General features: G+C 42.9%; 1 protein-coding gene across 5 annotated transcripts in view; it reads right to left on the minus strand.

The window, feature by feature from the left end:
- Positions 1 to 1,241: 1,241 nt before the first annotated feature.
- Positions 1,242 to 16,251, minus strand: part of p2ry1 (purinergic receptor P2Y1) — a 34,938-nt gene continuing 19,928 nt past the window's right edge. The window contains exons 1-3 of one of the 5 annotated variants that reach the window (XM_061826512.1): positions 15,037 to 15,083; positions 14,154 to 14,216; positions 1,243 to 4,913 (exon numbers count right to left, since the gene is read on the minus strand). In XM_061826512.1, coding sequence (XP_061682496.1) covers positions 3,822 to 4,913; positions 14,154 to 14,198 — 1,137 coding nt within the window. In that variant the 5' untranslated portion in view covers positions 14,199 to 14,216; positions 15,037 to 15,083 and the 3' untranslated portion in view covers positions 1,243 to 3,821. Of the gene's footprint in view, positions 4,914 to 7,856; positions 8,093 to 8,129; positions 8,606 to 14,153; positions 14,217 to 15,036; positions 15,084 to 16,251 lie in introns of those variants that run through there. The other 4 variants (XM_061826513.1, XM_061826511.1, XM_061826514.1 and 1 more) reach the window with 4 other exon arrangements.

Below are 16,251 nucleotides of genomic sequence, written 5' to 3' on the forward strand. Positions count from 1 at the left end.
AGGTCAGGGATCGAAAATGGCCGCCTTTCGAGGCAGTATAAAGGGTCACGTTACGTGAAAACAACCCATCCATCATTTCATTTTTCCCGATTTTGTGGGCAGGGCTAAAACACAGCCCCATGATGTCACATGGCTGGGGGGTATACTGTCTAGTGCGAGTTCCCTCGCCCATTTTACAAAGTCATGTCACTTCGTTTAGCTGCTCAGGTGTAAATTAGCTATGCTTAGATTCCATAACAAGGCCCATTGACCACTACAGTGTGCAGTTAGGAAGCTAATGATGGCTACGCCCCAAAAATACGTCTTCGCTGGATGCCTCAATTTACAGAACAGCTCTTCAATCTTTTTTAAGCTGCCCCAAAAAATGAGGGAATCAAAAATGCAATAGATTGAATTTTTAAAGACACAGGCAGATGGCGAGCTGAACATCAACACCCCCGCCTGACGCTGCAGTGCGCATTTTATGACATTTTTGTAAACGCTGACCAGAGACAAAATGGCTGTTACTAGTGAATGGGGAAGTGCCGACTGTGTAACTATGTGGGCTTCCTCCTACCTGTGTGCTGCTGTTGTCAGGTGCCGTGTTCGGCTGTGGGATTATGTCACCAGCAACGAGGCTAAGTTGACCAGTGTGATTATTTTTATGATTATACTTCCCAATAACCATCTATTTGTAAGGTGGAGACTCCTAACGTGATTTTACATCAGATAAGCTACCACACCTTCAGTATATTTAGTTCCTTTTGGCACATCCATCCGACATGCCCACCGCACCTGAGAGCTGACAGGTGGTCTTTATCGTTCAAGTTTTGAAACCTGATTTTATATAATTTGAGGTTTTATTTATTCATTGAAATTTGGTAGGGTTGTAAGAATTACTTTGGTCTGTGGTTTGTTGAATTTACACGCCATTTTAGTGCTTCTTTTAATGTGGTAAAGGAGAGAAAATATTACCCGAGAGGGGACTAAGGGCAACAAGTGCACGATAACAGAGATTGAGAGTCTTGCTATTCACATTTTTTTTTCCCAAGAGCGGACTGAGAGCAAAGTTCATCCAGGTAGACACTGTGGACTAGAATACTGGAATGTCTCGAGCTAAGATCCAGTTGTCCTTACTAGCCAAGTATCCAAAAACGTGTGGATGATAAATATGCTCAACCTATAGGCAACCAGGAGTGTTTCACATCACCAAAGTACGAGAGCCAAATGAACACCTTTTGAACTGCAACCAAGATAGTGTAGTGTTTTAATTTACAAGTTTTCCAGTCGGACTTGATGCGTTTATAACTCTAACTGTCCTGTGCAAGTGCAGTGTCAGTTTATCTCCAAGTGGTTCACTTTTAAAACATTTTTATTGTTCACGTTGCAACAAATAGTCAAGTTTTCGTGACAGGATTCGCTACTAGACTCCACAGACACACACACGCACGCAAACGTGCATACACACACAGACAACCACACCCTAACAACATCCTGTACAGTGAAAAGAACATTCATTGTAGTGTTGTATACACACAATACTGTTGGTAGTATCTTCTTGTTTTGTTGTTGTAGCCGATGCAGGTTAACAAGATGGTGGCCAAACAGCTGTTACAAGCTCGGAGCTGTCAGGCTGCCAAAGCACTCCACCGCGGGGAGGACGAGGAGGAGCAGGGAGACGACCCCACCCCACCCCCACGTTCACTGGAGTGCATTACGAATACCACATCAGGTACACAACCAAATGCAATCCAATACAAGAGCTGCATCATGAGCGCAGCAATATCTCTCTGGATAATGAAACACAGTGCAACTCTTGTACCGCCTGTCATTAGGCGTACCTAATGTTATGTCCATTAAGTGCAAGTGTCCAAGTCTACTCCGGCCACCTTTTTCCTTCCAGCTCCTTTACAGCTATCGATAGAGTTCACGTTCACTGACTGCAGAGGACATTTTCCAATCTTTTTAATCTCTTTTTCTCCTCAGCAAATTGAAGAGAATAAGAGCGTAGACTGTCTGGAGAACTCACGGGGGATGATGTCAGGGCCACAATATCAGCCACAACTGGACAATCTCATGAGATGTAGCAAAAACTGTCTCTTCACGGGGGTGCGTCACACTGAGGAGCTCCAGCAATCCATTCATTTTCTATATCGCTTATCCTGGAGACGGTTCAGACTTTTCAGTACAACTTAATCAATTACGTGCACAGATGATGTATAAATACACTTAGCATGTATGACACTTAACAATACCCACGTTATTTATAAAACGCCATTAGGTGACACTGTCTCTAATCAAATATTTTCTTGTTACCTCCATTTCAGGCTTGGCGTGTGAGTAGTTTTACTGTATTTCAGTTTCATGACAGTTATTTTACACTTCTATGTCAATTGGGAAGAATAAAATTGTTTTAAAAAATTCCCATTACAGGTAATACAAGTCTTTATAATGTCCAGATTTTTACCTAAAAAAAAGGTTAAATGATTTCCAGTGTCCAAAAAACAAAAGAATTCAGAAGTGTGATGATGACTAGTTGCTAATCAGTTGTTTTTTTAACTGAGGGGAAGTCAAGGGCACTTCCAGCAACAGACGTTTGTGCTGAAAGAAATGTTTGTCACCTCAAATCACGAAAATTGTTTTCTATTTTTGAATTTGAAAAACCTGGCTCGAGCAAGATTGTGAACAATATTTCAGCCCACACTATCAGAGTGGAAGGACAGTGGGGAATTATTCCACTAAGAGGTCTGTGATTGCAAACTTTTCAATTTCCCACCAAGGGCCCAGGAGGAGGCCAGAATTCCCCATTTAGCCAAGCTGTGAAAATATCGCTTGGCTGTCCCAGTGATGAACGCAGTAAGTGAGAGGAGTTTTTTTTTTTATCTGGCCGGAAATGCCGAGTACTTCAAGCAGCCCACCTTGATGTGCTTGTATTCTTTCATGTATGTTCTGCGGTGTATGAGCTGTCCATTGTCGAATAACATCGACGATTGCAAATAATCGGATTAAATACATGACAGCATTAATTATCAACGATTCACCGGTGACTAGTTGACGTTCACTTGAGTTTTATCACATTAGTGTCAACTTGAAAAAAATCTGTAGTGGTGCCACAGTGCAACCCGTGAAATCGTTGTCTATTTGTGCCCTGGGATTGGTTAGCAACCAGATCAGGTTGTACCTTACTTCAAGCCTAAAGACAGCAAGGATAGGCTGCACCTCACCCTCCACCCAAATGCCATAGAAAATGAACAGATGCATTTTCTATAATCTTCTGAGAAGACGTTAAATGGAGATACTGTATGCGTTGTGGTTAGCAAAGAAGATCACGATCCAATGTGCGCCCTCATGGTCCAAAGTAACAGAATTGTTCATTCGCATTTAGCATGTCTGCCTCATAGTCAACGGGTTCTGAGTTTGAATCTCCCATGTTGCAAAAACATATGCTTGGTTCATTGAAACTCAACATTTTCAATACGTGAGTCCTTGTTTGTCGATACTGTATGTGACCTGCGATTTCTTGGTGACCATTCCAGGGTGTACCTCACCTCTCGCTCAAAGTCACCAGTGATGAACTCCAGACAAGCATGATAGAAAATGAATGGATGCCAGAGAGCGTCACGGAACATATCAAGACTCAGCATTTTTAATGCATTGCGTCTCATTTGAGTTTGTAGGTGTACCTAATATTGTGGCCGGTTCACTGCATGTCACATAAGACAACACGTTCACAAAAACACAGCACAAGAACGTATCTACATTGACATTGACATGACAAGGTTAAAATGGCCTCCCGGTCCGCACAGTGCTGACATAATCCAACAGTGGAGATTACGGCGGCTTCACAGCCGCCGCTCCCCGTTCTCCACGTACTCCGCCAGGCTGTTGAGCGCAGTCTCCTCGCTCTTAGACTGCAGCGCGTTATCCTTCCTAGACGGCTTCTTGGTGGCCCGCGAGAGCTTCCTCCTGAACGTGTCTCCGGCCAGGAAGTAGAGGATGGGGTCCACGCAGCTGTTGAGGCTCGCCAGACCGCGGGTCACCTGGTAGGTGGCGTACACGCGGTTGTTAAAGTCACACATCGCCGGGCTCTGGAAGTACAGCCGTGCCCGCATATTCAGGTTCTTCATGACGTGGAAAGGCAAGTAGGAGACAGCGAAGACAGCCAGTACTATGATAACCAGATGGATGGATTTCTGCCGCAGCGGTGCGTTGTTCATATCGTTGCAGATTAAAGCTTTGACAATCATGCCGTAGCAACAGAAAATAATGATGAATGGGATGCAGAAGCCAAAGACGGTTAACGTCATGCTGTAGATGAAGTAACCGGGCAGCTCATCCTCGGTGGTGGTGTCATAGCATGTGGTGGTGTTGCGCTTGGAGCCCGTCCGTGAATAGTAGAGTATGGGAGAGATGGCGAGGATCACCACGCCCCACACCAGTGCACTAGTGATGACGGCGTTCTTCTTTTTGAGTCGGCCCAGGGACTTGAGCGGGTGCACCACGCCCGTGTAGCGGTGCACGCTGATGCAAGTGAGGAACAAGATGCTCCCGTATAGGTTGACGTGGAAGATGAAGCGCTGCAGTCGGCACAGCACGTCGCCGAAGATCCAGTCGGTCTTGTTGAAGTAGTAGAATATGAGGAAGGGCAGCGAGAGTACGTAGCAGAAGTCAGCTAGCGCCAGGTTGAACATGTACACAGAGATGCTGCTCCACGGCCGCATGTGGCACACGAACATCCAGATGGCCAGGCTGTTGCCCACCAGGCCCGTGATGAACACCATAATGTAGACGATGGGCAGGTAGTAGAACTGGAAGCCCGTCTTGGTGAGCGAACATCCTCGAGAGTGGTTGTGCAGCTCACTCATGTTCAGCAGGGAACTCAGGTTGAGGTCAGAGGTCATGGCGTCTGTCAGGGGCAGGGACTTGACCTTTGACTGCAGAAGATCAAACAAAGCATAAAAGTGGATTCAGAGATTTTTTTTTTTTCTGATTGCATATTACATGTTTGAAGATGAATGCTGAAAATGTCCAAAGGGTAAGAACAACAAACGTGTGTAAAACAGTGCCCAGTGTCGCACTTAGGTGCTCCTTCCCCACCATATAAGAACTTTTACTTGGAGAGAAATCTTTTGCTTGATTAATGTAACCTTCTATGTCATTTATTCTGTTCCCAGTTGCAGGGGGCTGGAGTCTATCTCAGCTGACTGGGTAAAAAAAAAAAAAAAAAAAGATGACACATTGGACTTTTGGTCACTTAATCACAAGGCTTGTATTGAGGCACATTTTCACACTCTCACAACCTTGCTGTCTGCACCGAAATGAGGCGAGGGAATGGATTTTCATTGTTCTTCTTTTTCTTTCGGCTTGTCCCGTTAGGGTTCGCCACAGTGTGTCATAGTTTTCCATCAAAGCCTATCTCGTGCATCTTCTTCTCTAACACCCACTGTCCTCATGTCCTCCCTCACAACATCCATCAACCTTATCTTTGGTCTTCCTCTCACTCTTTTGCCTGGCAGCTCCATCCTCAGCACCCTTCTACCAATATACTCACTCTCTCGCCTCTGGACATGTCCAAACCATCGAAGTCTGCTCTCTTTCGCCCTGTCTCCAAAACATCCAAATTTGGCTGTCCCTCTAATGAGCTCAATTCTAATCCTCTCCAACCTGTTCACAACAAGCGAGAACCTCAGCATCTTTATTTCTGCTACCTCCAGTTCTGCTTCCTGTTGTTTCTTCAGAGCCAACGCATTTTTGGGGTGTAGCCATCATTAGCTTGCTAACTGCACACTGTAGTGGTAGTGTAGAGAACGCTAATCCATACATCATGGCCAGTCTCACCACTGTTTTATAAACTTTGATCTTCATCCTGGCAGATACTCTTCTGTCACATAGAACACCAGACACCTTCCGCCAACTGTTCCACCCCGCTTTGACCCGTTTGTTCACTTCCTTACCACACTCTCCGTTGCTCCTGTATTGTCGACCCCAAGTATTTGAAGTCATCCATCCTTGCTATCTCTTCTCCCTGGAGCTTCATTCCTCCTCCTCCGCCCCTCTCATTCACGCACATATATTCTGTTTTACTTTGGCTAATTTTCATTCCTCTCCTTTCCAGTGCATACTTCCGTCTTTCTAATTGTTCCTCCACCTGCTCCCTGCTTTCACTGCAGATCACAATATCATCTGTAAACATCATGGTTCAAGGGGAGTGTCCAGTCTTACCTTGTCTGTCAGCCTATCCATTACTACCGCAAACAGGAAGGGGCTCAGCGCGGAACCCTGATGCATTCCCACCTCCATCTTAAATTCTTCTGACACACCTACGGCACATCTCACTGCTGTTCTGCTGCCCTCATACATGTCCTGCACTATTTTAACATAATTCTCTGCCACACCAGACTTGCGCATGCATACAGTAAATATTTCAGATGGTGCTCCATTTTGGTGAACTGTTGAGCACGTCTCATTTGCCTCAAAATTTGAATCATGGCTCAGGCCCTGCTTCTTCGCAAAGCTTGTGTGTTCTCCCCTGTGCTTGTGGGGGTTTTCTCTGGGTGCTCCAGCTTCGTCTCACATTCCAAAACATGCTCGTTTGGTTCATGTAAGACGCTAAAATGACCTCTCTGCTCCAGGTTGTACTCCTTCTCTTGCTTAAAGTCACCCGGGACAGGCGCAAGCTGACCCAGGATGCTAATGATGACAACTGCTATTGAGAACGGATGGATTGAATTTAAATGGATAGGGGAAAGTGCTTTTGGAATGTTTTGAACTCTTGTCAGTGTCCTATTGAGCAAATTAAATGACCTCAAATGTGGGCGCCTGTTTGTGTGGATGTAGCCAAACTTCCCACAAAGTTCACTTCTTTGACTGCAACCTTTTGAGAGTGGATCAATACAACTTCTACTGGTTGCAGTCGTGTGCTGGACTTCATTTTGCCTCCATTGCTTCCAGTTGTTTAATTCGCAATGAATCCATATTGAGGTAATGCTTCAGTGAATCAATTAAATTTGTGATGGGATTTTTTTTGGAGCGGGGGAGGGGAGGGGTCATGAACTTTTTTCCCATGTCAGTTTGCTCACAGATGTTGCCGAGCTTCTGTCATGTCATGCTTCTTGAGAGTGAAAATTCTTTGAGACTTAATCAACAGCTCCTCTGCAGGGTGCAGCCAAGTACTGCACTATATTTTTTGTCCTCAGTCACTCTCTGTAATCTCTGATCAGATCTCAGATCTCTGTTATCAATGAATTGATTTATATGTTCATCTCTTGTCGGAGGGGAAGGTGCAGCTCAGTTCGGTTTATGGCCAGTTTTCCACTTCTAAATAATACCGTGGTGCACTGTAAAATACACATTGCATTGAATGCATCACTGTATCAACAAGACATGCTACAAAACAAAACAATGCAGGACTGCTATGAGCTCCTCTATTAATTGTGCGTCTCATTAAGGGGACACACTTTATACAAAAAAGCTTTCAGCTGTAACAAAGTAAAAAATGCGGAGGACAAATAACATTGCGGCACCATAAATCAATGGCGTAAACTACACTTTTTTTCTTGTCATTTCTCAATCTATCCTCAAATGTTAATCTGTGGATCTTCTCAATAAATTAGTGAACAGCAATGGTCTATGTTGTCAAAACAGCTTGCTTGGAACGGCGACTGACTGCAAACAGTACCTAGTATTATCTGATTTTGCGAATGGAAACGCAAAACCAGTGTCGGGCTGGTTTATAGTGCAAACTACATGTTCACTACGCTGTTCAAACCTATACACTGCATGCACCATAGCCATATATATATATATATATATATATATATATATATATATATATATATACACACACATATACGACACTCAAGTGACACATCACCTACATATATTGACACAGTGGGCAGTCTTCCAGCCCAGTCTGGTGTTTGCTCAAGGGCATTTCATTCAAACCCGGACCCTTCTTGTTGGCAGTGGAAACCACTTAATCACTTTCAGCCTGGGACTGCAGCACAAACATCATATATGCATTTGACACTATTGCATTGCAACAGTAAGCTGCATGCCTTTATTGCATTCGCAAGTAATTGCGCACAAACTTCACATTTCTTGGAATACACCCACCCGTTCACACACAGAGGCGCGCGTAGTGTACTCACCACTCAGCTCCACTTGTAGCCCACATTCCTATTCCCGCTTGGGAGACGATTGAAAGACCAAGGCTGAGTCAGGTGTCTCGGTTCGGTCCGCTAAGACGCTTGGAAAAGTTGCGCACTTTCGACCCACCAAGCGCTGACGCACGGAGGCACCGTGCGCGAGTGTGTGTGAGCGCGCGCGAGTGTGTGCGTGCGCGCGGGTGTGTGCACGTGCGTGTGTCTGTGAGCGAGACAGTTACGTGTGGGGGCGCTTATGCGTGGAAGTGGAAGGTGGCCAGCAGCAAGACGGCGGCGGCGGTGAAAAGACAGCGCAAAGAAAGAAACAGACAGCTGCAGACGTTGGCATGAATGAACTGCGGGGGGAGAGCGAGAGAGAGAGAGAGAGAGAGAGAGAGAGAGAGAGAGAGAGAGAGAGCGAAAGCAAAAACCGCTGAGAAGGTTCCCTCGACGCACCTCCTCCTCTGCTCCCGATGTCTTGACTGTGAAATGATCAAGAGATTATTGAATCATCCCTCATAATAACAATATCCCATATTTCACATGCCAAAGTATCATTTTTGAAGCACTCTTTTTGGGGGGTGACAAAACAGACATTTGAAAGACGTGATTAGCTGCAGGATATAGAACGTATTCTGGTTCACCGTTGATTGTCCCCACTGACCTAAATGTTTTGAGTTGTTGCCATATAAATTTAATATTACATATTGTAAAGGAATCGATATATACATTTGAAGACATTCAGATTTTTAAAAATCTACATTCATTTTTAAATACATAATTCATTACTGTTCAATTTCGATTATTTGAAATGTAATACATTTGTATAACGTCGATTAATGAAATCCATCCATTTTCTTTGCTGCTTATCCTCATGAGGGACGCGGGGAGTGCTGGAGCCTATCCCAGCTGTCAACAGGCAGGAGGCAGGGTACACCCCGCACTGGTTGCTGGCCAATTGCAGGGCATATTAAGACAAACAGCCACACTCACAATCACACCTATTGGCAATTTAGAGTGTCCAATTAAGGTTGCATGTTTTTGGGATGTGGGAGGAAACTGGAGTGCCCGGAGAAAACCCACGCAGGCACAGGGAGACCATCCAAACTCCACACAGGCGGGGCCGGGATCCGACCCAAGTCCTCAAAACTGTGAGGCCAATGCTTTACCAGCTGACCCATCGTGCTGCCCAATTAATGAAATGTTTAATTAATACAATTTAATTGACTCGTGTTCTTCACAACTAAGTAAACGTTGATTTGAAAGCAATATCTAAGCAAGAGATGTAATTGTAATTAATTTCTACTAAATGTAACAAATTATCATTTGATTTGTATGAATGGAATTCTAAATATGATTATACAGCAAAAAAAATGTATTTAAATAAGCATAGAAAATATAATTTAATAATGAAGATAATTACTAAGAGTTGTGATTGAGAAAGTATATATTTGGAATTTTAAAAGATTCGATAATAATCAAGAACTAAGTGTCATGAGCTATCGGTGCGGGGGAGGACCCAAATGCAGTACTCCGAGGAAAAGGCATAATGCCCGGTGTCTGCACCCGGTGACCCGGTGCAAACTCAATGAACTGGGAAATGCGTGTGACGAAAACCCCAACATAAATACACGGTCAATTAATGTGCAAAATGCGCAACAGCTGTGACAAGTGCCAGAGGTGGCACCGCCCAGAGTGGTGACCCGGCCACGCCCCTCCTGGCAGTGCTCCAGCCGTGCTCATCACACTAAGTTAAAAAAGCAGATGAAAGAATGACAATAATTAAACTAAATAGCATTTTTTAGATTGAAAAAGACAAATAAAAATGTAATTTACAATAGGTATTAAAAAAGAGATTTGAGTAATCATAGAAAAACAATGCTCAATTATGAGTCACAATGTCATTAAAAATACATTTGTAGTTGTAAACTATTTAAATGGAAAAGCTTTATTTAATATTCAACCATTTCAATTACATTATTAGGTGTTTTTTTTCTATGTAACATCTATTTTAAATGAGGAGTAAAAACTGAGCATTTTTATCCTCATAGTCAGGATTTTTTTGATGTGTTTTGAAATTATTACCTAATTTTTTCCATGCACATGCCAATGAGGGGCAGGGCTTTATAAATGCTGTCTTTGCCCAAAATAATCCTCTGCCATCATTAAGAGGCCCACACAGGGCAGCGGACTATAAATAAAAGCAACAAACTCATCGTGACTGTCATTGTGTGTCTGCTGGAGGACGAGATGGGACAATTTGAGGGAGGACAAATGGCACTTGGCAGCAGGCGGTGGTGTGGGCCATAAGGTAAAGTTAATAACATTGTAATACCAAACATCTCAAAGGAGAGCCAAGATCGTAGCAATAATCTAATGCATTTTTATTCACGAAACGCCCCTCTCAACACTTGTCAAGATTACTATGATTCGAAGGCTGAAATCGGGCGAGGTACCAAGCTTTTGTTCCCATATTTCTCTTCAAGAAGGTATACAATGTGTGAAGTCAGGCCAGAGCATTTCTGACATGTTGCTTCTTGGCTAATGCACTCTTGAGATTGATCTCAATGTATTGAGTTGGCAAGGTGGCGAGCAGACCTTTCTTGTCTCTGCTCATGTGCATTCAAAGTCTCGCTACATTTACAGGAAAAAAAAACAGAAAAAAAACTGAAAGCTTCCCGTATGGAGAACCAAACTAATGTCGTTAGGTGGGCTCTCAAACTTTTATTTTATCAGTCTAAATGATGTCGCCTAAATGAAACTAAACCACGTGTCTAATAGATTCAATTAAACGAGCATTACACTTTATCGTGTCTAATCATTGGGAGATTCCATTACACTCACTAATGTTACAAAGGTTATATAAACGAAATATGCTGGGGGGGAAATATGCTTTGTAATCTACACAACTTTTTTCTAATCTCCTTGATGTTGTACTATTATGCAACATTGTGATCATGTGGAAATCATGTTTGTCTTAAAGTGGAGAGGTTCCAGGTACCAATCCCGGGTTAGGCCTTTGGGTGGAGTTAGCTAATGTTCTCCTTATGCTTGTATGGGTTTTCTCTGGGTACCCCGATGATATCTACTGTGCTGTGCAGTAAAAATGTCAATGGATTTTTGTATTTGGTGTATGTATTTGGTATTATTTTAAATGTAAGAGTGAATTGTAATAGATGCTATGCATTATGAAAAGTTTCAGAATTTGACCCCATTTGGACTCCTAGTCTCGTATGACTGTGCTAGGAAGAGGGCTGTGGGGGGTCTTGGAACGGATTAGGCTATTTACATGTAAAATGCGCTTCCACTTATGAAAGTTTCATGTTTTGAAATGACTTCTGGAAGGATTTAATTTCGTAAGTAGAGGTACCACTGTATACTATACTAGACAAATAAATGAGCATGGCCACCAGTGCATTCGGCACCTTTGAAGAAGAAGGCACTGGTGTAGTACCAGTCGCGAGTAGAAAGTTGCACATGTTCCAATTGCTGCGGGTTCTGACTTGTATTTCTTTACATTCCGCTCCACCGGGTTCACTGATACACTAATCAGTATCAACAAGAAGACTTTCCCGCTTTTTTCATTAGGTGGGATCCAAATCCACGGTCCGACACATCTGACCTTGGGCTGATGGAGCATTCTCTTGTTCCATTGGGGGAAGTCAACATGAATGTGTTGTATTCCTCCAATTTGTGGCAATGTCATCCATTGGAATTTCTGGGTACATTCCATAAATTCTGATTTGTTCATTTATTTCCTGCTTCAAAATCCCAACCAATACACCAGACTGACTGGAATTTATTGATCTATTTCCCAACCTATCTCCTTCCATGTTCCCCTTGCATGCACACTGGAATCCTCATTCCGGACGTTCGCTGAGCTCAGCTGGCTTGAATTTTGGCGTGGGAGCTTCACGTATTGTCACTTAAGGCTTGGTCTTCTCTGTGTGTTTTTGCTTCATTGTATTTATTTATTTGATCACCGAACTGCAACCTAGGGTGTCTTGGTGCACACCCAGGCCCCAATGGTCCAAGTCCAGTCACATGGTGCTTGCCTTCAAGCCCACCTGCAGGCCCGGGTACAGAGAATAACCGCGGTGGCCCATCTTGGCGCAAGAGAAAACTAAGGCCATAGTTTGCCATCATCATAAGGGGTCTCTTAACCGTGCCTTGCCGGGTCCATCACCTCAGACCTGTTTGTCATGAGTGACAGTACCATGGGCATGAAGCCCCAGACAACTTAGCTCCTGGGATCATTCGGACACAAAACCCCTCCACCAAAATAAGGTGACGGCTCGAGGGTGGGGTCATTCATATGGTAAAATCAGAAATCGTAGATTGTTTACTCAATTATTTTTATAATTTATGGAGGCTGAAAAACTAACAAAAAGACATTATGGGAGTCTAAAATTACAAAAATGTCTTTTTTCTTGCTGGATTACACAATATATATATATATTTTTTAAATGACATTACTAGAGAGTTATAAGTTGTTTTTCAGTTATTAGTCAGCATTCAAGTATTTCCTGAATCCTGACCTTTTCGGAGGAGCCACACCGTTTTTCAGTAGAAAAGCAGCCGCTTTCGGCGTAAACACTTCCCTGATGTCATTTCCCTCAGACCAAGCGGTCAAACCCCGCATAGCTGAAATGCAGGGTCAGTTAAATTAGGTGCTCTGAACCACTCACGTACAAAGGTCAGCTGCTCTTTGGGTCCTCAACTGAGATCCAGAGGCTTTAATTCATGACCGCTTTTTTTTAAAACCTCATTTTAAACCTCTCGCGCAAAATTTAACCAAACCACAAGATGTGATTACGCTAAGTGCCGCGCCAGACTCTTGCTGCAGTGCAATCGATGGACGTGTGAATGTCAGCGAGGTCTTGGTGAGGAGCAACTAGAAGGTCAACGTGTCCACCCAGTGCAAATGTCACCGTGATGGAGTTGTCACGTCGGCATGGCTTACGTATGTCACTTTTTTTCCAGGCACATCATCTCATACAGTGTCAGATGCTATTGACTGGAGCCTCCTACATAGTTCACCCTGTGGCGATATTTCATTTTTTGTGTTTAAAAAGTCAATTAATATGATTTAAATGTGTTGAAATGAAACATCGCGTTCTCCACCTGTGAAACATATTTCTTTTCCCACTTGTTAGTTTTCCAGGGTAAATGCTCGTCTTTTCTAACCCCTCAATGCAAAATGGACATTTTGTTGTCGCGTTCGTCTCGTAAGCAGAGCAAACAGTTTACTGTATGTTTATCGTGGCAGTAAACATTTAAACAGTTATCCTAGAGAGTCAAGAGAGAAACTGCATACTTGCTTGCAACATTCTCCCAGTAATTCCCAATGCAAAACAGATAAGAATTAAAAAAATATTAGCTAAAATGAGGATTACTTAACGTGAGCTATCGTCTACAAAAGTGGCTCTCGAACTTTTTTTTAACAGCTCCACTCCCAAAAATACTTGGAAGTAAGTACGAGCACAACCATCATGACAAGAATTAAAATTAAGTAACAGTCTACGTGTAGACCAAGTGTTCATCAAAAAATGAAGCAGAGATTTTATTCCAAAAAATTAAACTGTACAAGCATTTATTGTTGTAAGACACTGTAAAGTATACAAAAAAAACCCTGGCTTTTATTATGATGACAAGTCAGGGTGTGAACGCTATGTCACCTTCTATATAAGTTTTGCAACTACTTTTGAACCAAAGTGACGCGCAACAAATCTAGCGACTTTTTGTACTTTTATTGCAGATTTTGAGACACCCACCTGAGCAGGAAATGTTCACACCTTCATGTTCAAACTGCCCCGTGAAGCCCACAAAGTGAGCGTTCAAAAAATTGTATTTTATTTTAACTTGTGGAGGTACCACTTCATGACCAGGCAGCCGAATAATATTTTATCAAATAGTGTGCATGTGAGACATACCTCACGCCCCAACACTGATAACTTAGAGGAATATTGCAGTACATGTTGGTTATCCGAAGGTGGTAACACTGTTAGATGATACTGCAGCTCTGCTTACCTTGTTGTCTTTGTAGCTGTTGGACTCTGACCTTTGCTTGATCATAGCGAGATAGTGGCCAACCTAGTTTGTGAAGAAGCAATTTGGCAAACTTTACAAGACATATTTTTTTGAAATAGTTAACTAAAGGTTTGGTTAAAGTACTTGTTTAAATGTATACACACTGGGCTGGCTGGCATTCCAGAGCCCAAACTATTGATATACAGACAAAAGTCATCAATCCATTTTCTGAGCTGCTTATCCTCACAAGGGTGGCGGGAGTGATGGAGCCAATCCCAGCTGTCTTTGGGCAGAAAGCAGGGTACACCCTGAACTAGTTGCCAGCCAATCGCAGGGCACATTGAAACAAACAACTATTCACACTCACAATCACACTTAGGGGCAATTTCGAGTGTCCAATTGATGTTGCATGATTTTGGAATGTGTGGGGGGGGGGAGGGAGTGCCCGGAGAAAACCCACGCAGGCACGTCAAGAACAAACACACACAGGTGCGGCTGGGATTTCAATATTGTCCTCAGTCACTGTTCAAACAGACAAAGGTCATTTTTTCACAAGAGATTCCCTTTAAGAACCATCCCTCCTTTATTTTTTCCTATATGTTCTAATAGCTGAGTTTTTCATGTAAATTATTACAATTATTATTATCACTGATGGTGTAGTGGTACACGTACCTGCGTTTTGTGCGGGCAGCGTGGGATCGATTCCCGGTCACCGATGGTGTCAATATCTGCCCTGCGACTGACTGGCGACCAGTTCAGGGTGTAGTCCGCCTTCCACCCAAAGCTAGCTGGGATAGGCTCCAGCTTTCCCGTGACCCTTGTGAGGATAAGCGGCTTGGATAATGACACAATAATATTGTAGTTGACATTATTTAGTACTAACTTTAGTATTAGCAGCAACAAGAAGAGGATACGTTTTGATGCTTTTGAACACTCTTATTGTTGTTGTCTGTAAAGATGGAATAATAGGAGAAGTTTAGGGCCTTTAATTTGTTTGACAGTCGTGAAACTCCAGCAAAACAGGAAGCAAACACTTGCACTGATAAGTCTGTGAGGCTTTTTTCCCAGCTTTGTAAACACAAACAGACTCCTAGAGATGTTCCACTCTCTTTGTTGTCACACCATCTTTCAGCCTCATAAATCACTTCCACAGTATGTATCTAGATATTTTTTTTTATACGCGTTAGCATACAAAATAAGCCACAGTGCCACAGAAGAGACAAACAAATACATGCTCTTCTATTTGATGCCAGACAGTGCATACTGTAGTTTACTTCTACTATTTGTGACACTTTTGAACGGTGGTGTGCCATAAGATTGTTCAAATGCAAGACATATGCCTTGGCTCAAGAAAGGTTGGGAATCACTGCTTTATACGTTGAAATGTGTTGAATGGTATGCGCTGAAAGCTTGTGCAAAGACTAAAAACAGCATAGTAGTGAATTGTTAAAATCCCACTGACATGCCAATAAACATTCTAAAATAGATTTGGTAATGAAAAAGACATAACATTATTCACATCAATATCTATACGAAAAAATTAAATATGAGCGGAGAGCGTGTCAGCCATGCGCAAAGTTACGGAAGTTTCATTCGATATCCAAGCGGTAGCAAAATTGCCTGCAACGTCATCAGCAGATGTCACTGGGACATTCGTCATTGAAAACACGTAGTGGCACCTGCTATGGGAGAGGAAGAACAGAGATTTTCAGATTTTTCCAATGCCCCTTCTGACATGGAAGCTGTTTTCGAAGAAGAGAACATCTCACAGTCGAGTGAAGTGACCGGGTTAATATTATCCTATTGTTTTGATTTAGATGATACGTGGATCACTTCTAACTAACAACAGACTCCCCAACAGTGTGACAGTATGTAGCATACTCAGCGGCAAGGGACGCCCCCCCCAACTATTATTTTTTTTTATAGCTCTATACACACCTACATGTCATTTGGAACCACATAGCTTTCGTCCTTTGCACCTGTGCAATGCATTTTTCACGACGAACCGAGTCTTTTGAAAACATACGAAGAAAGAGTAAATCAGCCCTCTCGAGTGTTTGAACAATATCTAGCAATACAACGAGCTGGCATTTTGGCT

Source organism: Syngnathoides biaculeatus, chromosome 8 (genome assembly GCF_019802595.1).
Source record: "Syngnathoides biaculeatus isolate LvHL_M chromosome 8, ASM1980259v1, whole genome shotgun sequence".
Classification (NCBI taxonomy): Eukaryota; Metazoa; Chordata; class Actinopteri; order Syngnathiformes; family Syngnathidae; genus Syngnathoides; species Syngnathoides biaculeatus.